Here is a 27438-nt window from a genome sequence, read left to right on the forward strand (position 1 = left end):
CAAGATGAAATTTATCTGTGGATCGTCATCAGCTGGATCTGTCCCACTGCTACCTACCTGAATAGTTTATTGAGACCAGGCATATTCAAGGTGTACGGAGCTACTCAGGGGTCTGCTCAGAGCTGGAAAGCTGACAACAGAAAATCTCAGCAGAAAGTCTCTGCTCTGCTTCTCAGAGATCCTGGTAATAACTACAGCATGAAACCTAGACAGTGTTAAGGAGTAGGTGGACCCTTGCACGTGAACATTATATAGGAAACATCAAACAGCCTCCACTCCAACAGCTTTTTCCTGTTTTATCCACCAATGGAAGGCCCAAAAAAAGAGCCCAAAGTCTTATCCACCATGTCCCCCTCAATTGAATACTCACCTTGAAGATGGCTCAGGAAGCTTTCTTCTTGTTCTTCCCGCCTGTTTCTTTCTAATGCAACCTTCTCAGTGCCTTTCCATCCATCTCTCTCCTCCTTTTAAGTCCTATAAGCAATTACCAAAAGCTTCTTATTCCCAGGGAACAAGACAAACAGAAGTAACAGCTAATTTTCAGAACGCTTTGCAAAAGCTTATGCTCCAGCTCTGCTTCCATTACTGTGCATCACCTCCTTAGCAGTTGGAGTGGGACCACCTATCAGCCAGCAACTGTATTCAAATCTGCTTTAATGCACAGAATTAAGAGTCAACATATGCCAGATTTCCTGTTAAGTCTAACCTCCATGGAACAGAGCACCAATGAGAAGCTCCAGCAACTGGTTCTTATCTTTTTTCCAAGAGAAAGAGAGACACCAAACAGATGGTGAAGACACAAATTGGTTTCTACAATACATTAGTGACCTGCTCTAACATGGTAGGGCTGAAGCAGTAGTCTGGCTAATAAGCAGCTTGTATGATTAAAAAAAAAAAAAAGAAAAAATAAATACTGGACAAGCTTTATGATTCCATTATAGAAATTAAGTCTCAAAATCAGTAAGAATTGTAAGCATTTTCTACATTCCTTCGCTTGATAATACTTCCCTTTATACCCTGAGGATTTTCTCACAAGCAAACATTTATCTGAGCAATGGCTTTGGCAGGTCCCACTTGATGTCCTACTAAATTGGAAAGAAGCCGTTTGAGTCAGAGCTAAGGGGCTCCTGCCCCATGACTCCCAGCGCCCAGGGTACGGGATGCACCTCACCTGCTTTAGGGAAGAGAGGCCCTAGACATCAGAAGGCAGTGAGCCTCCCACACCGTTCAAACAGAAAGTAGTTCCACAAGATGCTATCCTACCTCAGGCAGCACTGCAAAAAAATTAAAGACACAAAAGAAGAAAAAAAAAATCCAAGTCCAAGGACCTGCCCTGCTTCAGGCTGGTGTTTGCAGTTCACAGCCATTGGCAATAACACCACCTCACAGCCATAAGAGATGCAGAGCTTGTACACTCAAGCAAGAGCCCTTGGAAGCATCTACTGCCCAACGTATTTGTATGCCCCAGCAGGGCAACGCATACTGGAATACATTAAATGTCTACTTGTCCACTAACACAGCATTAATTATCTGCTTTTTCTACATTCAAGTCTCTAGCCTAAGACTTCCATAAGTACTGGCAGAAGGTAGGTCAGTAAGGAAGACTCAATGCATTTTCAGGTGTGCTGGGTTTTGGTCCTGTTTACTTGGGAACTTTTTGATCTAGATAGAGACATTCCAGAAAGCTACCAGTAAACCGGCAGCAAATATGGAAAACACCAGCACCTTACACAGAAAAAAAGTCAAGATACATACAGGCCATCGTATGGGCCCACAGACTCTGCTAGCAGTCAGGTAATGCCGATCACTTCTGCAGTCTGCAGAAGAGCACCTGGATTTCCCAGGGCCCCAAAGCGGACTAATAACAAACCAAAAGAATAACATTGATCCCAGCGAGTTCTATACATGAAAAATTGACTCTTCTGTCCTGAGTGGAAGACAGCAATCTGCTGTTCTGCATCACACAGTTAGCATCTGTGTGATGAAAAGAAAATTATAGATCTTTGCTAACAGTGTGAAGTCTTGGTTATTGGTAGCAATTTAATTTTTATCCACAAGCTGTTGTGACAGCTGAGGCCGCAGCAAGGCATTGCTCAGACTGGGATGGGGAGAAGATTCTCTGCTCCAGAGACATTTCAGCAAGAGAAATATTAAAGTTTGCAGAGCCTGGATGCATGGAAATACTGACATGAAAACCGTCTCTTCTAGACATCTAGCTGCAGCCTAAGCAAAACAAAACAGCATTAATTCCCAGTGAACAAAGTATTCATTGTTAGGAAGGCAAATGGGGGGGGAGGGGAGGGGGAAATTTTGAGGACCAGCACATCTTTCCAGACCTCAGTCACCACTGAGTCACCCCTGCTCTTACCTGATGGCCAGAAACACTGCTGGAGAAGCTGCAGTTATTAACCTCTCTTCTTTAAACATCCCAGAGGAGAGATGGAGAATGAAGACAGATCTATTAAAAAAGTGTTTTCCAACCTACTAAAAAAGGTGTGAATCCAGCCCTGGTTTTGCTCACATATCTACTCTGCAGTTTCCCAGAAGGGAGGGGTAGGGAAAAAAATCCAGACTATTTTTCTGCTGTCCTTTGGGAAAGTACTCACTCACATTTAATTCACGAATCAATTATTTTCTCCCTTTCCCTTCATATCAAGTTGGGGGCAGTCTACACTATGACCAACCATTCCACCTCTCCAGCTCGGAGGTGATTACTGCTGAGAATGCTACGGCTGCGTTGGATTCTTCTAATGTTTGCCCACGGCAGGTCTCATGGGAGCACTACTGGAGGTCTCAGTGAGATGGTACTGTGAACCTCCCGTATCTTTGCTCAAGGACAGCAAATCTGGCTTTTATATCCAGAGCTGCAGGTAAACAGGTAGTTCCATTAACAAGAACACACACTTTGGACACCGCTGTTACCAACCCTTTCCTTTTATTAACAGTTGAGGTTTTGTTCTCCTGACTACCTGGCAGCATCAGACCATGAATTTTCCAAGTTCTAGTTAGTTTCTGACCATCGTTTTCCTCCCTTATGGTTATCTGCTATCAAAGCCTCCTGGTCTCCTCTGATACTCTTCTTCAAGGGGACGTAACACAGTATTTTGAGGAGTCTTCTCTAAAAGCAGCTTTCAGTAAGTCAAGATCTTGTTCAAGTTTTACCAGCACCCTTTCGTTCTTACCCCAAACTAAGCTGCCACCCACCTTACTCATACAAGGACCATACTTCCAATTGCCTTTGCCGTTTGAAACACTAACAACCCAGAACTCACACAGAGTCCATCATTAGTAGTTGAGGATATATATCAAGACCAAGTCCTGGACAACACTGAAGTGAGCATCATCTGCTACAAGCAATTTGCTTTTAGGGAGCAGATAGCCCCATTCAGACGAAGTGGAGCATCTAATACAACAGTCCACCCAGCCCAGGGCAGTCAGTACCACTGGAAGTCTTCAGAAGCACCTGGTAACACCCACGCAGTACAATACTGGAAGTGCTTTAAAGCTACAGAAAGTGCTCTGTTCCCATTGGAAAAGAAAATAATAATTAATGAAGGTCAAGGGGGAAAAAACCCAGTGCTTTGGGATGGTCATCTGTAAAAACACCTAGACAATCACCTGAACAAACCAACTGCCAGGCTGAGTTGTTACATATTTTCTTCCAATTAAAATGTGCTTGAAATAAAAGTAATTAGGCAAGTCAGCTCCACGGCATTGTTTTTGACTGAACTGGTCCTCCAGCTTGTGGCAACACAACAGTGCAATACTAAAAAAAAAAAACACCAAACAAACCAAAAAAATACACACAAAACCACACACAAACAATAATCTTTTCATCATCCTGCACATGATGCATGCCATGGAAGTCTCCAACCACAAAAAGAAAAAAAAAAAAAGGTACCTACCTATAGCTAAAGCAGTAAGATTAAATTTGGACACAGTACACATCAAATATTGTGGGTATAATAGAAAAGACTTGCAGCCATACAAAGGGTACCAAACTGCTTTTGGTTTTAGTAAAACTGTTAAAAAAAAAATGTGATCTATAGATGTGCTGAAGTGGTACACAAGAAGGAGAACAGCAATTATTTTGCACTTTTGTGCAGCTTTGTAGTTTTACATAAATTTATTCCAAGGAAATGAATTGTGCCAAGTAGAAATTACAGGCTGAATGCATCACTTTAAGCGTAAAACTTCTCCCTTCTCCTTGACTACCTTTTATTTAATACTTTTTAACATGGAATTATTTTTAAAAAATTATTTTCATATTATTCTTTTTCTTACTAACAACAACAGTTGGTTCAGGGCCACTTTCCTTCCTCCTAGGGGTGATTAGCAAACAGAGCTCCCATGGACTCAGCTCAAGGAACAACCTTCTTTAATGTGACAGCACTCGGGGCAAGAATAGAGAGTTCTTCACAGCTCTCCTCCAGAGGCAGCTTCTGGGCTCTCCTCCTGGTCAGCCAGCGGATGTCCCATCAGCAGCTTCTCTTCCCCCAACACCTTAAATAAGGTAGGATTAGTCTGTTCACAACAAGGCAGGTCCAGATAGTTGGTTTCATTGCAATTTGGAGAATTCTTCTCCATACAACGATGTTTCTTTTGCATATATTAGTAGTGAATTTCAATGTGTAATCATCAGTTAATAAGTATCAAGTTGTCATCACTCTCTTGTCTGCAAAACAAAAAAACCAAAATCAATTACAATTTTTCATTCAGTCAGAAATGCAATAGGAAGCATTTACCTATGGAAACCAAGTTGAGTTTTGATCCTTCCATTCTGTGCTCTCCCATTTTAGCATACAGCTCCCAACACCAGCACTGGGACAATCGAGCAGAAAGTGCGATAGCAGCAAGAGCTCTAGATTTGCACTCTGGCCACCAGCTACTCACAATACACTCTGCAGCTTATTACAGTAAAGCATATCCATTATGCTCAAGCAGACAAGCGTCTCTTATCCCACACAATGACTTGGATGTGAAATCTGAAGCTGTACCTGTCTGGACTTCTCATGCACTAGTCCAGTGTCCCCAGCAACTGCTGGGACACCTGCCCATCATCATCTCCCTTGCTCCTTTTTGCCTACAAGATTTCCCTCTGCCAGAGTACATCAGAAGTGTAAAGCTGCATTTCACAAAAGCCTCAGTATGTAAGTAGACAAGCCTCCTACTGCTAAAATAGGATTTGTTACACCAGCGTTCACGTTCTGCTCTATTCCTTCTCCTACAGCCTGGTTCCCTTGCACAGTGCCCATGACCATTCTGTGGACAGGCTGCCTAGGGAGAGTGACAAGATCCCTCCTCTCTCAACCAGGGATTCAGAGGTGTGTTAGGTTTCCTCAGAAAAAGTATTCAAAGAATAGGCTTCCAGACCAGCAAGCACCAGGTGAGATGGTCATATCTCACCAACACCAGCTTAAAAAGGACCACTGCTAAGACCTCCAAAGGCTTGAGTTTGGTGGCAACCAGACATTTTCAAGTGTGTTTCCAATATTCTGACAGATGGCATTGAACCCGTTTGCCCCGCAGACACAGCACAGCTTTGGGATTAAGTACGGGTCCCTGGCTGAATCACATTCTCTCGCTTTATGCTACTACTCCCAGCCTGGTGGAAAAGCTATTTAGAAACAGGTGGCCTGCAAAACCCTAAGCAGCAAGATTTAATTTGCTCCTGACTCCTTGGCAGTTCCACATTACACTCTGCAGTCCTCCCATCAACTTCCACCAGTTTCTGCATAGTAGTTTTCATATGAGCAGAACACTTAAAACATGCATTTAAGCTCAGAATTGCTGCCCCTGCACCATCAGCAGACTAAAGATCTAACACCACGTAAAGCATAAGAGAAATAAGAGTTCAGATATTCCACGGCCTGAACTCTGGATGCTCCAGCGTACTGGTGCACTTCTGAGAAAAGCACTCATCATAAACAGCCTACTGACCTCCTACAGCAGCAGATGAGCGGCATGGAAGTCTGTTCTTTTCTGTAACCAACACTGGCATGGTCTTTTAGAAATTCATGTAGGTCTGTTACTGGAAACCCACTTTGTTGGTATTTCTGAAAAAGAAAGCATTTTATTTACAACACACGAGAAGTTACTAGGCATGAAGCGTTCTAAGATTTCTTCTAGAGAGCGTGACAGCCTGGACTATTTGATTCATTTGCTCAGTATATTGCAGTAGAAAGAAAAACAAGAAGTACACCATCTTAGAAACACCAAAAATGTAGCTGGTGGAACAGAGCAAGATAGAAATGACATAAAACTAATGCTGTTCGCAGGTTCTCTTACATTTTGTTTCCTGTCCATAAGGCCAAGCAAGTGATTTCAAGTCATAGTGGCGTTTATTCTCTCTTGTTCACCTTATCTGCTGTGCTCACAGAGTGCTCTGGGCCCATTTTCCCTAGGAGCCCCAATGCTGGATTTGAAGGGCCCTAACATGGATATTCAGCATGGCCAAGCTGAGGAAATGCTCTGCAAAACACCAGTTTGGCACACTGAAACAGCTCCCCATTGATCCACATGAGGCGCTCGGAGCTAAGAGTAACAGTAAAACACTATTTCACAGGTCAGACCATCAATAAACGCAGATGCACAGACAGTTAAGTTGTATTTTGAGATACTTAGAAAGTGAAGCTCTTGCTCAGCCTGGAAGCTGTGGTTCACATCAGACTAGCCTTACTCTGCTGGTGTGTTTATCTGACACCGAGACAAGAAAGAAAGGGACAAGAGCTAAAGAGTATGATCCACGTTGTCTTCCCACTGGTTACTGCAGCTACCAGGATCAGGAAAGGGAGACAGCACTGGAGGACGAGAACAAAAGGTAATTACTGAAAACTTTGTTTCACTGTCAGCCAGTTAATACTGGAAATGGATGGCGCAATTTTAACTTGAATGAGAAGCAGTGGGTCTTTTGGAACACATTTCCTTTGAACCACACATTTCCAAGCAGCACGTTAAGCAAACCTGGAAACCTAAAGGAGTTTAGACTTGTCTGCTCAGCCCTTGCCACACTCCCGCCAAGGGGATATTCTCTGGGATGCCAGCAAACCCTCCCTGACCTCAGCTTCTGGTGCCATGAGAAGAAGCGTTCAATCCAAACAAGATTTATCCAGTTCTATGTTAACTATACTTAAAAATTTACTCTTTTCACTCATCCTTCAATTACCTTCCACTTATGTTTCCCTTAGCTGTTATGTTTTCAAAGCCAGGTTAAGCAGCAAAAAATACAAGACAGGAACATACTCTAAGGATGATTTTCCAAACCAATTATTGCTTAGTCACTGAGATGACTACCCAGTCATCCTCCCAATTTCACCGCAGACTAAGTGAAAAGATTTTTGTAGTCTCAGCAGCCATCATAATTAATGCTAAATAGTACGGTGTTGAGTGATTAACAAGACTGAATACAAAACTGATTAGAATTGTAATGGAAAAACAAATGTTTTACCTTTATGGTGTCATAGGAGTCGGTAATGAGTGCAATAAAAAGACTGAGAATCATGTATATAAACAGGCTGATGAAGGAGTACAGATACAACCGACTGAACACCCACACCAGAGTGCTCTTCTGCTGGATTTGAGCAAATGTTGCAAACATATCATCACCGTTGACCAAAGAAAACAGACACTCTGCCACCGTGTTCAGATCTTCAAACTAGAAAATAATGAGTACAAATTATTAATAGAATGTGAAGATCAATCATCCAGATTAAAGTGAAAAATGGTATTAAAAACAAAAGTAGGGTTTTTTAGAGTTTTACCTGTAGCAGGAGGAAAAAAAAAAAAAAAAACAGCCCAGGCAATCAAATACTACCGTGCTTTCCCTCCTGCACATTCAGGCCAAAACATACATGTCAGTAATAGAACCATGTAGAAATATGATCTTGGCTAAGGATTATACATTGACATCAGAAATAAGATTATCAAGAAATAAACTTGTGATGCTCAACAGGCAAAGCAGCCAGTAACTGACCACCACAGAAAGTTTAAGTTACTGAACTTTAAGCTATTTTAGACCTGTAGGAAAATGTCATTCTGTTTGCCAAAGCACATAGATAAAATGGTTTCACAGAATCTATACAGTAAATCAGTGGTGATATGCTGGGAACAGAATCCACATCCTCCGATTTCCCAGCTCTGCAGCATCACAGGAGTATGGGTAATTAATCAATATTGTATTAAGAAGTTAGAGATACGGTATAGCCCTCAGAGCTCAAGTGGTCTAAACCAGATTTGTCTTGCGATAGCATCATCCATCTGTCATTCAGAAAACCCTCTCTGAGCTGTAGGTACAAGCTCTAGCACACCCCGAACAAAAGCGTTGTTTCATTTCAAGGACATTCTCTTAAATTCCTAGCTCCTTTTCCCCCAAGACGGAACATGCCCTTAGGCTAAATTCCATTCAACAGCCAGGTAAGCACGCTTCCCCTCCAAATAACTGGATTTGTTAACTGTCCCTTACTGGACAATATGAATTAATGCACAGCCTTTTAACGTAGCTATTATCAGGGAAGTGACATGACTGCACTCGCTTGAATTGCAGTCCTAGATTGAAAACAAGATGTCTAGAGGCATATGCTTGTAAGGAGAACATACTGTTGCGCACAGGGACAGCGGGTCTGGTCTTACCTATGGCTTGTTGTTATTATTTTTATTTATTTTTAAAGGTCGGAGAGCCCGGCGAAGCCAGCCGCGGGCTCCGCCTGCTCTGCGCGGTGCCACACTGCCCCCCAGCGGGGCACCGCGGCACCGCCACAAACAGGACCCCCCCCAACAACCGCACTCCTGTCCTCGACATTGATCTACGGCATTTAGCGAGAGGTAACACAAGCGTATTATTGACTACACTTCCTTTTGCTCAGATAATTAACGTACTTGCTGCAGGGAAGTTACACCAGTATTTATGCTCTGCCTGTTACAAACAATTGAGTCTCTAAGTACGACTAAGGATCCCGCAGCATCCAGCATCCCACGGAGAAACGTATTGTCGTCAACTTAAAATATGTGCAGACTGAATACCTACATTTCTCAAAGGAGACAATTACATTATGTTAGAGGAATCCGAGCTCTGGGGGTGCAAGAAGCTGAAGCAAGTACTGCAGCATGTGTCTCTGTTACTCACTCTCTCTCTCTCTATATATATATATACACAAACACACACACGCTGTGTGTAACCAGAAATCGAGAATGAAAAGTCATACATTTGTTACTGATTAACGGACATCTAGAATTTATCACAACAGGAATCTGCCTTTTTTCTTTTTCTTTCAAACTGTCACATAAGAGCATCTGCCAAGAAAAAAAAAAAAAAAGGAATCCAACAAAACGAACAAGCTCTGCGGTTGTTTTTGCCTGTGTTTTGGAATATACAAAGCCTTACTGCTGTACCCAGGTTTCAGACAAGAAGAATACCAGGCACACACTTTGAAGTCAACCTTAAAATAACCAAAAAAAAACCAACACACAAAAGAAACAACAACAAAAAAAAACCACACAGCCCCACACAGGATGCAAAGTAAACAAGACAAGCATTCATCCATCCATTTATGAGTCAAGGTTTAGGAGCCAAAGTTACATAGTACAGGAAAGATTTGGAAAAACAGTCAGAGTAAAGGAGATTCCCAGAAATGGTAACGGTGAACTAGTGCCTCTTTAACCCCGATGAACTGAGATTGCCAGAAGAGGGCGAAAGAGATAATAGACCGATTTACCTCTAGTCCCCGGGCAGACGTATCCCGGATAAACCATCCGCTCATCACAAGCACAGCCTTGTGTTCCAGACTACTTTGAGTTCAGGCACACAGCGAAAGCAAGAATACAGTTACTTTGTATAGGAGCAGGCAGCAGGAGGTGCTCATGGAGGTGCTGAGGAGCGACTGAAGGAGCTGGGACTGTTTAGTTTGAGGAAGAGGAGGCTGAGGGGAGACCTCATTGCTACATCATCTACTACTACTTGAAAGGCCATTGTAGAGAGGTTGGTGCTGGTCTCTTCTCACAGATAATTAGCGATAGAACAAGAGGGAATGGCTTCAAGCTGCAGCAGGGTAGGTTTAGGCTGGACATTAGGAAAAAATTCTTCACAGAAAGAGTGGTTAGACACTGGAATAGGCTGCCCAGGGAGGTGGTGGAGTCACCATCCCTGGATGTGTTTAGGACTTGTTTAGATGTGGTGTTAAGGGATATGGTGTAAGGGAGAACTTTGTAGAGTGGAGTTGATGGTTGGACTAGATGATTCCAAGGGTCTTTTCCAACCTAAACGATTCTATGATTCTATGGAAGGAGAAACACTCCCCTGTTCTTCATATTGCAGCTTTTAAACAAAAACTTGAATGTAAGACCTATTTTTGTTGTTATAGCTAGGAACTATACGCACACAGATATTCACACATCATCAGAACAGAAAAGAAGTACAATACCTTTTCATGATAAGGTCCCAGGACAATCCAACCACAGAAAGTATAGCCAAGATAAATCATCCCAGCACAACAACAAAACCTTAGCACTTTGGGCAATGATGCTTGCATAGTTAAAATGAGCACCTACATGTCAGGGTGGAAGAAAGGAGAAGAGGAAAAAGCCACAAGTTAGAGAAACCTGAGTAAGAGTGACAAATACATGCTTCAATTCTTGAATATCTGATTCCTGCCTTACATTGTAGGTTTGAAAATATCCCAGGTATCTGATGACTCCAACCCAGACAAACAAAGTTGATGTTCCAAGTAAAATGCTGCAGACGTCGTAACTTGTGAGGTTCTGAGGGACCCAAACAGAGCAGGTGGTCAAGTTACAAAGCGGCAGGCATGTCAGCTTGACAGCTATTCAAGTTCCAGCAGCTCAAACAAACAAAGCAGGGCAGACCAATACTGAAAGGGTGTTGCGACATCACAAAAATCAGGCCAAAGTGAGCGGCAGTTATTTAGTGACATCACCCAAATGCAACAGTGCTGCAAGTGAAAGCACATCTACACGGATATTCTTGTAGTTTTGCATGAAGAACTAAAGCCTTTACACCTTCGTTATCACACAGTTTTAAAAGCAGATTGAAAATAACCTTTTTTTTTAAACAAAAATTTGGAGAATATATACTATCCTTAAGCAAACAAGCTCTCATTTGCTATTCAGTAAAACTTGAGCCACCATTTAAATGAAAAGTGAGCCTCAGGACTACAGCCCTTTCCACACCACATGCATTTACATCTTTGAACAGGTTGCCAGCTGTTTGGAGCCTGGGCATAATTTTTACGACTGTTAACCTGAAATAAAAGCCCTTGAAACCAAAAGTAGTTTAGAGAGGAGATATTGCTTCATTTGACGTCGGGTGCTAGGGGGAAAAATCCACAGATCTAGCACACCCTACCAGGGATATTCACCCATTATTTATACACAAAATATTCCCATTTTTCCGCCTACCTAATACATAACTCCACCTAGGCTTATATATTCATTAGGATAACCAAATAGTCTTTTTGTCCATGCATATCAAATTTTGCTGCATCGGCAAAACACTTCTGCGCAAGCTTGAGTGTCTCGGTGGTCGTTTGGGTAAGGAGACCCTTCCTCACATTATCTTTTTAAGGTATTGAGTCATCTCAGGACAGTAAAAATTTGCCGTAAGTTTGCCAACTCCTTGAAGATAATAAGGATGGTCTTTGAAGTAGCCATAACTCTGTCCTAATTGGTACAGGAGTACATACTTGACATATAGAAGAACATTGGAGTGATTAACTACTTCTTGTTATTCCATCCTTGGTGATTAACTACTTCTGGTTGTCTCCTCATTATTGCTATCTGTAACATCAGCTCAGTGAATAACTATTTCTACACAGTAAGAAGGTCAGTAATTAGCTATTTTCTCACACAGTAAGAGGGTTAGTAAGAAACAATCATTTCAGAAACAAAGCAAAGGCCTGTCTTCGGTAGCACTACCAGTGAAGTTTATAACCAATTCTACTTGCATTTTACTTTAGAAGGCTAGAACTGGTTGCAATTAGCACAAGACACCCATCTATCTCAAGATTTCCTACCCTCATCCCCTGACATCAGCACACAGCTGGAGGTTCTCAAGTGCTTCTCCTGAAGGCCACTCTGGGCATCTGCCCTTCGAGCCTTAGTACACACTAAGCAGCAGGAGCAGCACACTGCCTACCCTGTTCTTCCCAGAACAAGAAGTTTCATGAACATGTGAATTGTTGACGTACAGCTCAACTAAAAAAAAAAAAAAAACCCCAAACCCACAACTCAAAAGCCCAAACCAAACAAACAAAAAAAAAAAAACCCTGAAGAGCTGCCAGTCTCACAAAACACATTGATTTCAGCAAGCCCAGACTGGGAGGTCAAGGACTAGCAGGTGACACTGGCCATGCCTGTAGTAGGGACAGGCCAGGAAAGCAAGCTGCAGCAGCCATGTTTCCAGTCCCACAAGTCATTGAGACCCCTGTTTTATCCAAGGGGATGGCCCTCGGTTTCCCTATATGACAGGTACTACTACTTCCTACAGAAATAACATGACCCAAGTTGGGGGGGTTTGTTAGGAACCATCTACCCCCAGGTCCCATACCAGGGATTAGGTGACTTAGCACTGTGGAAATAAGATGCTTAAATAGCTTACATGGTCTTACTGAAAAGCCTTTGGGGAAAAGGGACTCAAACTAGTTATCAGTTTAGTGCTAGGACATGAAGAAATAAGAACCAGGAAAAGTAAACATGACTAGTGACTATGACAGATCACTTTCATTTGTCCTCAAGTTAAAACACTTGTCATTGTAACAAGACTAGTATTTATCTGAAGCATTAAATTCTCACCTTGGCTTTTATTTCCATTTTTAGGATCGACCCAATGATTGTCATCACATCACTGATAATTACCAGGACATACCACCCATTTATGAACTCCAGGCGATCAGCGTGACAGACATGACGCTTATATTTCTCCAAGAAGAAGTTCACAAATCTCTGTTGACAAGCATTTAGACATTTCATTACAGGTCACCTTAGATGAAAAATACATGCAGAAGCCCCAGAAGTATAGTAATGCACAAGTTTCACATACCCCCTTTTCCTATATTATTTGCTGGAATAATACCTTAAAACTCATTCCTAACAGCAACAGAAATAAATAGGAAAAAAAAAAAAAAAGAGATTGGTTTAGGCTCATGAAAACCAGCTTTCCACAGAACAGCTGACTTCATAACCAATCCCCACTAGCCTAGCCATGGCTTGTTATCCCCTTTTTAGCCCCCTTCACAAGTTTCTATCCACCTCCAAGAGAGCAAGGCCACCCAACTAAAGGAGTTAAAGAGAATTAATAACTCAAATACAACTACAAGGCAAGAGCTCTCATCTCCAATAGAGCTGACAATATCACTTCCCACACGCGACACTGCCCATCTGCTTTTGCTTGGTCTTTTTGCTTGTGAGTAAATGCCGATGTCCCTACTCCTGACAGCAGTTTGACAATGCCTTTGCTGAACTGTGTCTTCTTCACCCTTGTCTTGTTTACAAGCTATGAAAAGGACATATTGAACAAGATAAACAAGTTATCTGTGCTTTCATATCATACCGATCCTGAACTCTTTTTCCAGCTCCCGTAAGCCACAAGCTTGCAAAGTTTGTATCAATTAATGGTTATAAGCTGGCACATCTCCAGGCCCAGCTTGTCTTTCTGCATCAGTATTTAGCCCAGAAGAGCCGAGTCTGCTCATGTGAGGCTCCGCAAGCAGCTTGAGATGGAGTCAGACAGGGCTACCCTCAGTCTGCACAGGAGGGCGAGCAGGGAACAAGGTGACAGCAGATGGTGATCAGGGATTGCGGAGGGAAAAAGAAGGAAAGAAGAACTGAAAAAGGGTGTTTCCAGCCCCAGAAAGACCAAAAGAATCCAGCCAGAGTTATACTATAAGCTATGCTTTACATTTTCTCCACTTAGAGCTGGCTTTGAGGGATGTTCATTAAAGCACTAATTTATGACAAGACCTTTATGGGAATTCTACTTTGAAGCTAGGGAAGGAAGAATTCATGTTTTGAAGGCACAGGACATGTTCGCTGTTAGCAGCACAAAGACTCAGAAGTTTTTTTTGTGTAAAATCCTGTACAAAAATTAAGTCCTGGACAAAAAAAAGTCTCCTCCTTTTGCCCTCGAGAGATAAAGTGAAATACTTTGTATTACAGCACTACACGAGCAGAACTAAAAACCCATTCGGCTAACAACTGTTCATCAGACCTCTACACAACCTTTCTAGAGACACAGTAAGAGCGCAACATCCTGCAAAGGACGCGCTACCCAATATTTCAAGCCATATCACTCGACAAGACTAGCAGCAAACAAGACAGAGACAAAATAAGCACCGAGACTGGGAGCACTGCACTTACTTTTTGTAGTCTCAAGGCAAGAACAATGGATCGTGTGCAGAGGATGAGAGAAGCAACGCAACTTAAAATGACAAATCCATCAAAGACTAGAATATACTGAGTGTTTTTCTGGAGAACTGCAAAGAGGAAGTAGAGTTAGTCTTTTCACATCTCTCTGAGCACAAGTTGTTACAAAATGTCACATATTTTGCATTTAAACATTCTCACCCCATAAATAAACGTGTTATAAGAAATATTCTTTCTGCAAGTATGTCTTGAGTACAACTCAACAGAGAATTAAATCATGACAACTACAGAGACTGGGCCATAAGAGTGAAAAGCATGTTCAAATTCTTCAAAATAAACCCAAAAATAGGTATATTAATACAAATGTCCCCTTTTTACACTAAGTTAATCTGTCCATCTGTACTCCAGCAGTATTACAACCACAAAGGGTAAAAGAAATGCAGACTTTGGCCCACATCAACATCGCTAAATTAAAACCAAACAAGAAATCCCACATCATTTCTCATTCCATGACCTGCAATCAGGAACCTGTTTGACCTTCTGTATCATATTCTTTTCATCCACAGGTCTATAAGCTATCAAGTGGAGCCACATCAGGTGTTTTCCTTGGCTTACTCATGTCAACTGATGAACAGGATGGGGAATCTCTTGCCAGACAGATTGCTACAGAGCAGGGGAAATGACAGGAGGAGATATGTAACACTGCTGTCACGCAAATATACGTGCACCATACTTACCAGAGCCAAATACGTGCCAGTCTTTACATTCTTGAATATCAGTGTCACTATCAAAATAGATTTTGATTTTTCCACTGTGGGCTCTATTATTGAAAGTTATCTGGAAACACAAGAGTATATAAGAAACAAGACTAACAAAATTTCATTCCATAAAAAAAAGAAAAGCTTGGTAGGTGCTTTGACATAATATGTACTAATTGGTCAGGTAAGCTTTGAGAAAGCTGTCACCATAACTGTAGACATAATTTGAGAACATGTCACGTCTAGCATAAAAAGCAGCATTCCAAGAAGCCAAACTTCAAGTTTAACCTTTAGAAGAATAACAATTACTCATCCCCATCTCAGATTATAAGGTTACCAGCTGGAACATGATACAAAATAATATTGTCCCATGGCAACAACACCATTTCAGCAACCTTTGGGGCCATGACACGTTCAACCGCTTTTCCCTTGCGGTTTAAATATAAGGATGATGACAACCCCTTAACTTAAGCTCTTGTTATATATACAGCGTTGGAAGTCCAATACCCCATATTCACTTACAGTATTTTGAAACGCATAGCAGTCAGGCAATTCACGGGCATGGATTGTCTGTAGAGCAATGCCTTTCAGCTTGAAGGAGATTTCAACCTGTATAAGCCTGAATTTTTTAAAAAGTGTATAAATATATAAATACACACAACAATACAGAAATACACAAAGCAAGGAAACTGCACAACTCAGAATCCACCATATTCATACAAAAGGACAAGTTAAAATTTAAAAAAAAAAAAAAAATCCCCATCACCGCTTTACCTGTAAAATTCAAGATTGAAAAAAGAGGAGTTCAGCTTCAGTTCAGCCTTCTTACCAGATAGCTCCTGTGGCTTAAAAAAGATACATTCTGGGAGGAGAAGAGGAAAAACTGTAATCTTAAAAACTTCACATAGAAAGCAGCATAAAACTGAGATAATCAGGTTGAGTGACAAATCCTAATCAGGCAAAATGTTAATTTTGAGCAAACCTATCTATAGAGAGACACAGCTAGGAGGTGGTAAGGACACCCACCCACTGCAGGTACAGACTGAGCAGCATCCAGAATTCTGTATTTGAGCCTTCTGCATGGAGGGGGAAACAAAAAAAACCAACCAACCCCACAACCCAAAACAAACCAGAAACTAACACAAAACCCATCCACAACCCACTAATGACAGTAGCTGAAAAGAGCTTGTTATAGTCTACGGAGTTGTCATTTCTAAACATGTACTGCAAACCAAGAGGGAAATAGGGAAAACGCATGTCAATGGTCCTATGATTGCCACACGAAAAGGTATGGTTTTACACTTTACTGATTTAGCATTAGCATAGAAATTCTCCACAACAAGACATTTTAGTAGAGCAGTACCTTACCTGTTTCAGTAGAAACATCTATACTCATCGTATCATTGGCAGGAAGCATTGTGCCTTTCTTGTACTGTTGCTTACAGATTTTTAAACCTGACCCTTCATGTTCATAACCAAGTATCCCCAGGGATATGTTCTTTAATTGCTTGTACTGGTTTAAAGACAAAACAGAAGCAGAAGTTACCGAGATAGTCGTCTTTTTTGCATTAGGTAGCAACTTGCAATCTGAGAGTCAAGTGTATCAACGTAGCTTTTTACATTAAAAAAAACCCAGAAAACAAAAAAAATATTTACTTTCACATAAAGTCTGTAAATTGAGAGTGGATCTCTCATTGGAAGCTAAGAGGGCTGCTGGCCATTAATTAGTAGTGATTGGCACCCTAGTGACACGGTGACTGGAAGTCCTGTACCTACTGGGCTGCCTGCAAGCGATTACCATGTGCCAGACAGCAAGCCAGCAGACAGCTTTTAATCACATGCCTGGCAGCGACTTCAGTGCAGTATTGCTCCTAACCACACACACACGCTCCAGGTGTATCTCATGTATTTATCTCATGAAGGTGTTAGTTTTCACACCACTTGAAACTCGATTGCTTTATGTACAATCCAAGTCATGGTTCTTATCAAATCCACCCCAAGAGCAAAACCAAAGCCGCTCCCTGCACGACTACAGAAGAGGGAAGCCACACATTTGCTGTATAACCAGCCACCAAGGAACATCCACGGAGCTTGGGCAGCCTCCAAAAGCAATTTAACCTGCCTGCTTTACACAAGAACAGAAGCAACTGAAAACATGCCTGTGAGGAAGCTACTTTCTTTTTCCACTTACACTAAATACAGCACACGTCACCTTCTTCATATCTAAGGTACGCTTGAAAACAAGGACTGGAAGTGAACAAAGCTGAGCCGAGCCAAGCTTTGTCCACGCATGGATCAGCCCTCAGCACCACCGCAGAACTCCATTCAAGGCCAGTCCTCTCTGGACGTGCCTTCCACACATCCTCAGTGCCTGCTGGAAGCAAGGCATATCCTCTGATCCCTGGAAACACCCCTTCAGTCCTGCACAAGTGAGGCAAACCCCTGGGATACAGCTCTCCCTGTGGTTCTCGGCTCCTCAACAACTGAGGAGATCAATGACTAACCACGAAGGCGGCTGCCTGCCAGCTCAGCTTAGTACCAGCTAACATTCTCCAGGAGAAGGCAGATAGACCCATGGCCCTCTGAGGAAGAAGGCATAAACACCTAGTAATTCATTAGTTTTTATCATTACCTCACCTAGCAAAAGGGCTGGGGGCTGCGTAGAGCACTGGCCTGCTCTAAAGGAAGCACTTAGCTTCCCAGGTGGCCTGAAGTAAACAAATGTGGGGAGTCAGACAAGACTTCTCATTCCTTAAAAAAAAAAAAACGTGTTCAGAAAGCTTTGATACAGATTAGACCCTTTTCCCCTTAAACATGGATTTTGTTATTACGCATCATTCAATGTCATCCTGTTTCCTCCTTCCTACGGGCATTATGGCCACTATCTCATCTTGTGGGGTACAAAATCCCACCACTCACTAACAACCACACACTCCACGGTCAAAAGGAATCACCACATTTCCATTCGAAGCTCTGCCTCGCAGTGCTGCTCCAAGTCCTCACAGCTGAGCTTCCAGCAAGTTTCACCAGCCTGCGAGAAAAGCCCGGCCTCCACAGCCTGTCAGGACATTATCTTAACTCAGAGTAAACTAAGGAAGCCAAGTCTGACTAAGGCAGGTCAAGTGAGTGGAAACAGCAGTTAGTCACAACTCCACACCCCTCCGAGGACATCTCCATCTAACAGCCATTGCTCCGTCCGCGTGCGCTTTCAGGCTCTGCCCTCCTGACAGCATAACATGTGGCTCTGGGTTACTCACATGCCACTTTCAAACAGCGCTATGAAACAGTAAAATCAAAATTCCCATTTATACAGTTCTAAGCAGCCTCAGAGAGAGAGCGTCCAGCAGAACATCCTGGTCCTACAGACACTGCCACAGGGCAGGGTACGAGCGTAACAACCCTGCACGGCTTCTTCATAATACCAGCTTCCAAACTGGACCCAGAGAGGAGTAAGGAAAAGGTGTGTACTCTTCCAAGGGGAAAAGTATGTTCTGGAGTTTTTGTTGATGGTTTGTCAGGTTTTGAGTGTTTTGTTGTTTTTTGGTTTGTTTGGTTGGTTTTTTCCAAATTGTGAAAATATCCCAGCGGTACATTACACAAAGCCTAAAATTCAGTTTTTACAACTAAGGTTTTGTTGCGCACTATTGCCATCTTCTGTAATATCATATCCTTCTGCTTGTTCCACCCCTGCAGCCCCCCACACCAACCACACATCTCAAATTAACATTCAAAACAAAACACCAAAACCTATGTCTTCTACCTGCCCATCTCAAAATAAAAAAACCAAACTCTTGTTCTTAGCTTAGCAGTCACCTGGCTTGGCTCTTTCTAGAAGACATTCTTTAAAAAAGGCAAACCACCAACTCAAAAAAGCAACACCAGCCATAACGTTCACCTGGAGGCACACTTTTTGCAGTCCTACATGTGATAAGAGAGCCTCAGGAATTCCATAGGACACTGAAGAACCCAGATTACACAAATTTAATCTCCTTAAAGAATACGTCTACATTTATACAACATAGACATCTTATGAAGAGACCTTTTTCTGATGCCTGTATCACACATTGGCTCATTCTTGAGGATACAAAGCTATTATTTCTCTATTGTCTTCTATCTGGGCTTCACCTCAGCCTTAGTGCCTACAAAAGAAGGAAAGTGAGACAAAGCAAGGGAGGAAGGAAAAAAAGCACAAGTTACAGCAGAAATGGTAGCAACATTGAGTTCAAAGGCAGACTGAGAAAACTATTGAACACTCATTTAACACATCAGGAGTCAGAGCCTTTGCCTTGGCCATCCCAGCAGAGGCAACATGTTTGATCTGTTGATAGCTCTGCTGTAGCTTAGAGGAGATGGCCAAGGAGCAGCAAGCCCCCACGTGAGGGCATGTTTAAGAAGGAGGTGTGGAGGTATAGCCTTCCCACCACTGCGACTCCCAGATTCCAGCTGGGCATAACCGATGGCAGGCAAAACTGCTTTACTCCAAGCCTTTGAGCTGATGTCCCAAGGCCAGGGAAAGTGAAAGGTGGCTTAAAGCCACTTCCCGTTCACCCCGTCAGAACCATTTCTGGGCTTATCATCATCCCCAAACACAAGAGAGAATCCATTTTCCACACACACACTCTCATCTCATGACTTCTGAATGTATTAACACTAAATACAGAAATATTTACTGAATTTCATCCTAGATTCACTTGCTTTCCTCCCATGATTGTAAAGCGACTGTTCTTTAAAATACTATCCCTCACCAGAGCGAGTGCCCCTACATTCCTGGAAGTACCGTATTCCCCATTTTGAGGCCTCTGGCACTCACTACAAAGCTGCAATTCAGCATAGCTGTAAGCACAAATTTTTTGAATACCATGCATAGGTATATTCAGGCCCATAACTCTTCAAAGTAAGACCTAAACAAAGCTTCCAGTTCATGCAAGATGACTGATTTTTCAAACTTTCTGGATTTCAGTACTACACAATAACTGCGTAAAATTTTGGTTTAGATTCATCTCCAAGAGACAGAAGTGCAGACATCTACACACAAAATTCAGGATACCCCACCTAAGCTGATTTGCTAAAATATCAAAAGTGAAATCCAAGAATGGAGATGGAAAAGCAGAACCTCAGCAGAAGTTTATAGCTGTTCATTATAAACAAACACACTTACCTGATTAATAACATAAAAAATGCTATCATAAGCATCCTGTTGTGTATATATACTGCAACTGTAGTCATCCTCATCAACTCCAGAATAGCCTTTCAGGAATAGGTGTTTAAAAGCAATAGTGTTTTCTTCTTTGAATGAAACCACCAACTGGTTACTCAAACCAAAAAAGATAAGCTGACAAGAGAGAAAAACACAAATTTTGAACACCGGTCAAGTAGCGGCATTTTGGAAACAGAATTTAATTATAATAAATACAAAACAGAAAGGTGTCTGTTGTTGTAATCCTGCCTACAACAGGAGCAAGGAATCTGTTAACTAATGCAATAAGACTACTAAAGTCAAGGTTACCACATGCAGGGTAAGAAAAACAGAAATCAGTGTCTCCTACTGATTGTAAAACTTACAGTGCAGCAACTAAATAGACAGCTAGATCACAGCCGCCTTCCACACATCCCGGACCAACAACTCTAACTGGAATTTGCCAAAACTGTTGTTAAGGATGCAAGTGGCAGAAGAGCTAACCTAACACCACAGGCTGCTACCCCAGAGATGCCCTGCTTTGCTATGGGACAAATTCCAGCAGCTTCTTCCTACCTCTGGCATAGCACAGGATCTGAGCAAACCTACATGGGACCCCACAGCAACAAAATGCTTCACCTGCCTGACCCAGGTGCTGGCCAAGGAGGCTATAATAAGAAACAGCAGCAGCATTATCCCTTAGGATTCCTGTTGCCCTGCCATATGGATGTTTGCATTCCCACCACTACAGAGCCTAGAAGATGAAATCAATCAACAAGAGTTTCTTCACAAACTTAGTAGCAGGAGGATGCCCCAGGCCCTAAGCAGCTAACTCTTCGTCCTAGCTTTAAACTGCTTACTACCAGCAAATGTGAAACTGTCTTATAGAGTTTCCAAGTCGCGTAAGAAACTGGTAGAAGCGAGGAAGAAGCGAGAATGAGAAACTGTAAGCAGAACTGTGAACTTAGAAATCCCCCAAAGCAAACATTCAAACTCCTTCATTGAAAACAATGGAAACTGGAAAGCACACCTATTTCCCCCCCCCCGCCCCTTTCACTGGAATATTTAATCTTTTGTCCTAGACGGTAATTGGGCCAGGCTAAAAGAATACAGGCAGCAGGGCTATTTCATGCAAGGCTGTTTGGTTGCACAGCAGTCACAGACAGGACAGAGAAATGGGGATGTCAGTTCTGCCCGGTATATACACTCTTCAGATTAAGAACAGAATCTTCATACTTTTAGCCAAGTTTTAAATCAATTATTTATATCTTAAGTTAACTGAAAAAAAAAAAAATCACTAACCGACCAAGTGCTACAAATAAATCTGCATCACTGTAATATCTCTAAAATGTCAGGGATCTTCCAGCTGCAATACAGAGAAATCAGACACACTCATCAGGGTTTCCTTGGGGGACTCCCTAGGGGATTTCAGCACAGCGTTGGAGTAAAACTTATTCCCCACGCTGAGACAGAAACCTCTTCTGACTTTCAGCCTGGCACAGATACCCCAGCTGCTGCACCCTCCGCTGCTGACCAAAGCAGCTGCGGCAAGCGTCCCAGCTAACAGGCTGGCAACAGGCAGAAGCATCCAGAAGGCAGCTTCACCTACTCCTAGACTGTCCTCCAAGGGTCCTGTCCTCACTCTGAAATAGAGAGATGCTTCTTGAAGCTGTCCATTTACTAGTAGCTCATGATCGAGACCTCCCTCCAGAGCAGCAACACATTTTGCTTCAGAAACTCTTCCTTTTCTTGACAACTACCTGCCTGGCATTTGAGCAAGACCCAGGGCTGACAAGAAAAATCTTAAGCAGCTACCCGAATGATCCTGTGGCCTTTGAAAGAAAAGCAGCAGAGCATCCCGTCTGCTCACACAGGATAGCAGGTGACTGGGACAGCAGACAGAAGAAAGATGACAGCAGACAGACATGCTCAGTGATTCTCCAGGAATTTAAGTCAGTAGGTTAGGATAGATTGAAAGTACTGAACCTTTTCAGAGCCACAAGTTGTATTTTGTCTCATTACTCACACACAAAGGTTCGAAGAGAGGGCAATCACCCACGTCTGAGGTGCATCTGCCCATGAAGAAAGAGGGGGCAACCCTTTCCTCTCAGCTTACACCAAGCTCACATTGCCCAACCCCTCCACATCTTAATATGCTCCCTCTTCTCAGCAGCCCTGTCACTACAGGTCACAGTTGTGCCAGCACTAGTGTAAATAGCTTATTTGAGCTAGTCTTGCCTAGACAAGACCGACCATCGCATCCCGCTCCCTCCTGCGGGCAGACCCCGTCGGGACTGCAGCGCAGCAGAGGCCAGACCAGAGCCCACCGCGTCCTGCCAGCGGGGAGATGAAGAGCCAGAGCGGTCAATAAAACGCAGGGGCACATAAGCCGGGGTTACGCTTCATTCTAGCGGGCAAGTCAAACACAAACCTGGAACCCTGCAACTCAGCAGGTTTTTAGTTGTATATTTAGCTGTTCTTGCAAGGCGTCAGATGTCAGGGTTCTGCATTTCAAAGGTCCAGAAAAGTAATTTCTACTTACACATGTGTCCCATTTTGCTTCCCTCAACCTCCAGTCACCATTTCTTAGGGACTGTAAAATAACCAACTACACTGTGATACCAGTGCAGTGTAAAAACATCCTCTTCTTTGCGTCTACCCATCTAAAGTACCCGATTGAAATGCACCCTTTGATGACAGAAGCAAAGGGCACATCCAATTCCTGTAGCCCAGGCATCCCCATCAACACCAGAGACCATAGCATTTTCACATTGAACACGCACATTCCAAGTTACTGATGAGATTTCAAGGAATAGCGCTTCTGAAAGAGTCCAGTGAAACTATAATCTATGAAGCAGAACATAGAGCAGTACTGTGACACCAAGCCCAAAGACAGCGTTGGATTTAGTAGGAAGAGTAATTTGCTTTGAAGAGTTATCTGAAGAACAGCAAAATACCTGGTCAAATACTGCCCCAAAGCATCCAGGAGGCTTTTATAATTTAATTTATGTTATTCTTCTCTCCCAACACACCTTTCATAGTATTTTTTTCTTTCTGGACTGAAGCAGGAAGTTCAAGTCAGTAACAAACACCCAGGGATGGCAAAGGCCCAGAATCACAGACCTGCTTCTCCTGCCCATCACTGCTACGCTTTCGAAGAGTAAAAACAGAGGAAGGATTACCTGGGTAGTTACCATAAGTATCTTCAAAATCTGCAACGCCAGTTTCCATGGTATTTGATGTCTTGCTCTGTATTTTTCACATGGGTTCATGAAGTAAAACTTCAAATCCTCTTTCAGAGCCGTCTCTTTTAGATCTAAATCTGACTGAGCCATCATGTTTCTGCCATAAATAATGTGTTAATTAGAAACAAACAAAATGCTTCGGCAGACAATTTCCTCACATTGCAGTTTCACCTCAGATCACCACGACATAAGTTTTGTAACAGTTTTCTGTTTTACAGCAAAATGCAAGAAATATTTCCCCATGATCACATCATTAAAAACCACTCAATCACATTAGATCATCAAAATACAACATTTACACAACTATTTCTCAGGAAATAGGCGTTAAATAAGAGGGCCTGTAATACTAATGGCAAGCCTATGTTCATCTCTTTCTTAAAACTAAATATTTGAAATAAAGAGAGGCCACTGTTAACACATTTCTCCGAATAACCCACCTTCTATCACCAGAAAAAGATGTCTTAAAGACCAAACAACCAGAGCAGGCTTCACAGCATGCTTCTGTTATGAACATGCAGCTTTAAGGGCTAAACTCGTAGGCATTTATTTATTTAAATATCTGGGCACGTAAAAATCAGAGGAACAAGCACAGAGGACTGTTGTTGTAGGTGTCTTAAATCACTCTAAGTTTCTCCCTCTCAGCTGAACGGAATACTGAAAACTTTCCCCTTCTCCTAATCTTTTTAACCCTGCTTTTCCAGTGCCATAATTGTCGGAGCTCTTCTACTTCACACAAAGATCAGAACCACACTCGTAATTTTTTTTCATCCCTCTATGCGTTAAGGTAGAGCAATCATATCTGAAACTGGCTAAACAAGCTGATTATCGGCCCCATTTACCACCCAGAATATTACTCCCCGTGTTCTGAATTTTATAAAGGATAACAAAATTTTTTCAGATGCATTCTTACTTCTTTTGTCCTTGCCTGTCTGAAGCATGCAGGTATTTAAGCCCAAACTGTAGACTGCAAAGCACATTTGATTTGCTAGAACCAGCTATCTCGCAAGAAGAGAAATGAGAGTTAAAAAAAAACCACAGTAAAGTTGACACTGTGGTGTTTCCCCATAAGAGGAAGTGAAAAAAAAAAAAACCCAAACATTTATTTTAACATTAGAAGCTCAAAGGTTATCTTTATTACACAGCCTGAAATCAATCATTCATGAAGATGATGGGAGGTAGGCTGATTTTGGTTTTGAGAGAGCAAAAACACAGGAAAGTTTTTTAAGAAGAGAAACTGTCGTGTACATCCCTATTTAAATTTATAATAAAAAAACCACACTTGGCTAGTTTTAATAATGTTTAAGATATAAAACCTTTGAAAAATTTAAACACATCTGACAGAAAAGCATATGATAATTACAACTGTGAGTATTATCTAAGGAAAACGGTTCATACGTACTGCCATCCTGCACTGACACCCAAAGACATCGCTACTCCTGCACTGGCTTCTCTTGAACAGGCAGCAGCATCTGTGTGGGCACACACTGAACAAGACCTAAACCCCAGCAAAAGTCACTGGAGTAGGTGGGAAACAAGGAGGAAACGGAGCAGGTTTAAGCTGGATCTGGTCAAGATTTAAAGCATGAAGACGTGACATAAGAACCACGCCAAGACCTTGGCAAAATCCTCCCGTAAATTTCCAGTAAAAACATATGAGAAGTGACAGATCTTAAAAAAAAAAAAAAAAGAAAAAAAAAGAAAAACCAACAACACACACACACACAAAAACCCCCACAAACGCAAAAACAAACAGCAAACTTTATAACCAACACTATTTCCTTTGATATTCAAGTACATACCATAGAAGACGCGGTTGTTTTTCCCAAAGTTCTCTCTCAAGCTGTTACAACTAGTCTAAAAACTTAGTGTTGACTAATAACAATACTTTCACTTTTACACAACCCTCACTTAACTCCACTGACTAGGGATTATTTTCACTGATGCCTTTAGCTTCCTTTATTAATTAGCTGTAAAAATGGTGAGCAGGAAATTCGGAGAAGGAAAGCAACATACTTTTTAAGCTTAAGAGGAAGAGATGCGATTCAAGCCTGTATCACTGTTGGGCTTTGTCTTTCAATAAACAACAGGCATTCTGTGGTGTGGTATTTGAGAAAGAATTCCTCTGGCAATAGGTGAAATATGGCTTTTTTTTCCTAATCCATTTGTTTTTAGGATAGATTCAAAATAACATCTAAATAAATTGCATTAAATCTGCAGAACTAGAACCTTCAACTGCAGCATTAAAAAGTTTAAAAGCTCCAAGTGATTAACAGTGACTTATCGCATTTAGAACAAACCATCTAGTTCTACCAAATGTTTATTAGCCTAATAATCTAAAAATAATCCAAACAAAGCACCTAGCTGAAGACAGAGTAATGTAACAATTCAATTCAGATGCAGTAACGTAACTAACACTGCTCAATATGTTTCCATAGTATGTTTTGCAAAGCACTGATATAAGCAAGTTTTATGAATGAAGACTAACTCTACTATGCATGTTTAAATGCGTATCTAAGTGCCGTTAAGTGCCGTGTGCCACAAATAATAATTGTCACTAATTCAATTCTAAAAGCTGCATTACTATAGCCACCACTGCCACGCTGTATCTGGTAGGACAATCTGTTCTTCAGATAATGTCTTCTAGTAAGATACTTTAAGGCTCCATGTTTTAGTCAAGAAAGAGATTTCAATAATAACGACTACCATTTACAATTACCTAGTTATAAAATATGGTTTAAATACGTAGCTCTTCATCTAGCAGAAAAGGCACCACTGAATCAAGTGGGTAAAAAGCTATAGAACACAGATTCGCTTTTAAAAAATAAAAGTAATTCAGTCCAGAAGCAACACTAACAGCGTCCACCAGGGCTCCATATCAGGAACATTTATCTACTCGATCTCTACATCTTGAGGTATTAAGCAGATGGATGTGGTGCTGGCAGGGAAATGCCCGAGTTGGGTTCTACACAACCCCAGCTTCACTTTCTAAGTTCACAACTCGCCCAGAGGAGGGCATCGCCTGGCACTTCTCAGGAAAGTGAACGCTAAGAAACTGAGAAGGAAGGAAAAAAAAAAAAAAAAAACCCACGAACTTCTTTTAGAGAGCTGCCCACGTTAGCTGTGGGTGAGCTGCCGCAGGAGGAGCGGCCGCAGCCCCACGCCCGGAGCGGGGGCAGACGCGACACCCTGCAGCGGGACACGCGGGGACACCGCACGGCGGCAGGACAGACCCGGGCGGCGCGGCGGAGAGGACCTACCTTACACAGCAAGCTTGAACCCCCAGCTTGGAGTGACGCCTCCGGGTTTGCTGACCCGGTGCCCGAGCGCTCCCCTCGGGCGGGAGCCCCGCCGCCGCCCGCCCCCGCCCTCGCCCTCCCGCGGTGCCGGTGCGGCGGGGCACGCCCGTTATCGCGTCCCGCAGGGCCGCCGTGCCCCGAACCGCAGCCCGGACCGCGCCCGGGGGCGCTCGGCTCCCCCCGCAGCCGTTAGCGGCGGGGCGCCCTTAACCCCCCGTTCCCGCGCGGGGTGACCCCGTCCCGTCCCGTCCCGCTCACCCGCTGGCGGCGGCCCGTCCGCCGGGCAGGTACTTGAGGGAGATCTCCATGGGGAGAACCCGCGGGGCCCCGGCAGCCCTCGGTGACGGCGGACGGGGTCGGGAGCCGTCGCGGCGGCCCGGGCCGCGTCCCGCCAGCGAGCCCCGCGTCCCGCCCCGCCGGCCGCGCCGCCTTTATGGGGGCCCGGGTGGAGGAGGGCCCCCCGCCGGCCACGTGCCCCGCCGCGGCCCCGGTCGGGCCGGCGGGAAGGGAGCTGCCGCGGCCCCGCCGCCTCGGCCGGGCGCCCTCACAGCAGCGACCGGTGTCAGGGCTCTCGCTAAGCGACGTCCGGCTGG

The 27438-nt window shown here is 43.0% G+C and overlaps 1 protein-coding gene across 4 annotated transcripts; it reads right to left on the reverse strand.

Moving 5' to 3' along the window:
* Positions 1–4009: 4009 nt before the first annotated feature.
* MCOLN2 (mucolipin TRP cation channel 2) lies at positions 4010–27373 on the reverse strand. Of its 4 annotated transcripts, none has more exons than XM_063344700.1 (14): positions 26807–26922; positions 23487–23646; positions 20287–20460; positions 16497–16641; positions 15903–15990; positions 15651–15747; positions 15108–15207; positions 14365–14480; positions 12802–12951; positions 10651–10752; positions 10416–10538; positions 7448–7654; positions 5941–6056; positions 4014–4675 (listed from the first exon to the last, which is right to left on the reverse strand). In XM_063344700.1, exons 2-14 carry the CDS (start codon positions 23640–23642, stop codon positions 4639–4641), a joined length of 1611 nt encoding a protein of 536 aa, XP_063200770.1. In that variant the 5' UTR covers positions 23643–23646; positions 26807–26922; the 3' UTR covers positions 4014–4638. The 4 variants fall into 4 exon arrangements, with proteins under 4 accessions (XP_063200771.1, XP_063200770.1, XP_063200769.1 ...); XM_063344699.1 differs by lacking the exon at positions 26807–26922 and adding an exon at positions 24949–25064; XM_063344698.1 differs by lacking the exon at positions 26807–26922 and adding an exon at positions 27104–27368 and having other exon boundaries at positions 4015–4675.
* Between the last annotated feature and the right edge of the window lie 65 nt (positions 27374–27438).

This window comes from Chroicocephalus ridibundus, chromosome 8, assembly GCF_963924245.1.
Source record: "Chroicocephalus ridibundus chromosome 8, bChrRid1.1, whole genome shotgun sequence".
Taxonomy (NCBI): Eukaryota; Metazoa; Chordata; class Aves; order Charadriiformes; family Laridae; genus Chroicocephalus; species Chroicocephalus ridibundus.

Coding starts and splice junctions, on each gene's coding strand:
- MCOLN2 (XM_063344698.1), bottom strand. CDS start 27,153: ATGGAGATCTCCCTCAAGTACCTGCCCGGCGGACGGGCCGCCGCCAGC. Junction 20,461..23,486: donor TACTTATGGTAACTACCCAG/GTAATCCTTCCT, acceptor CTCTCTTGTCAG/CTTATCTTTTTTGGTTTGAG. Junction 14,481..15,107: donor CTGGCACGTATTTGGCTCTG/GTAAGTATGGTG, acceptor TCCTCTTTGCAG/TTCTCCAGAAAAACACTCAG.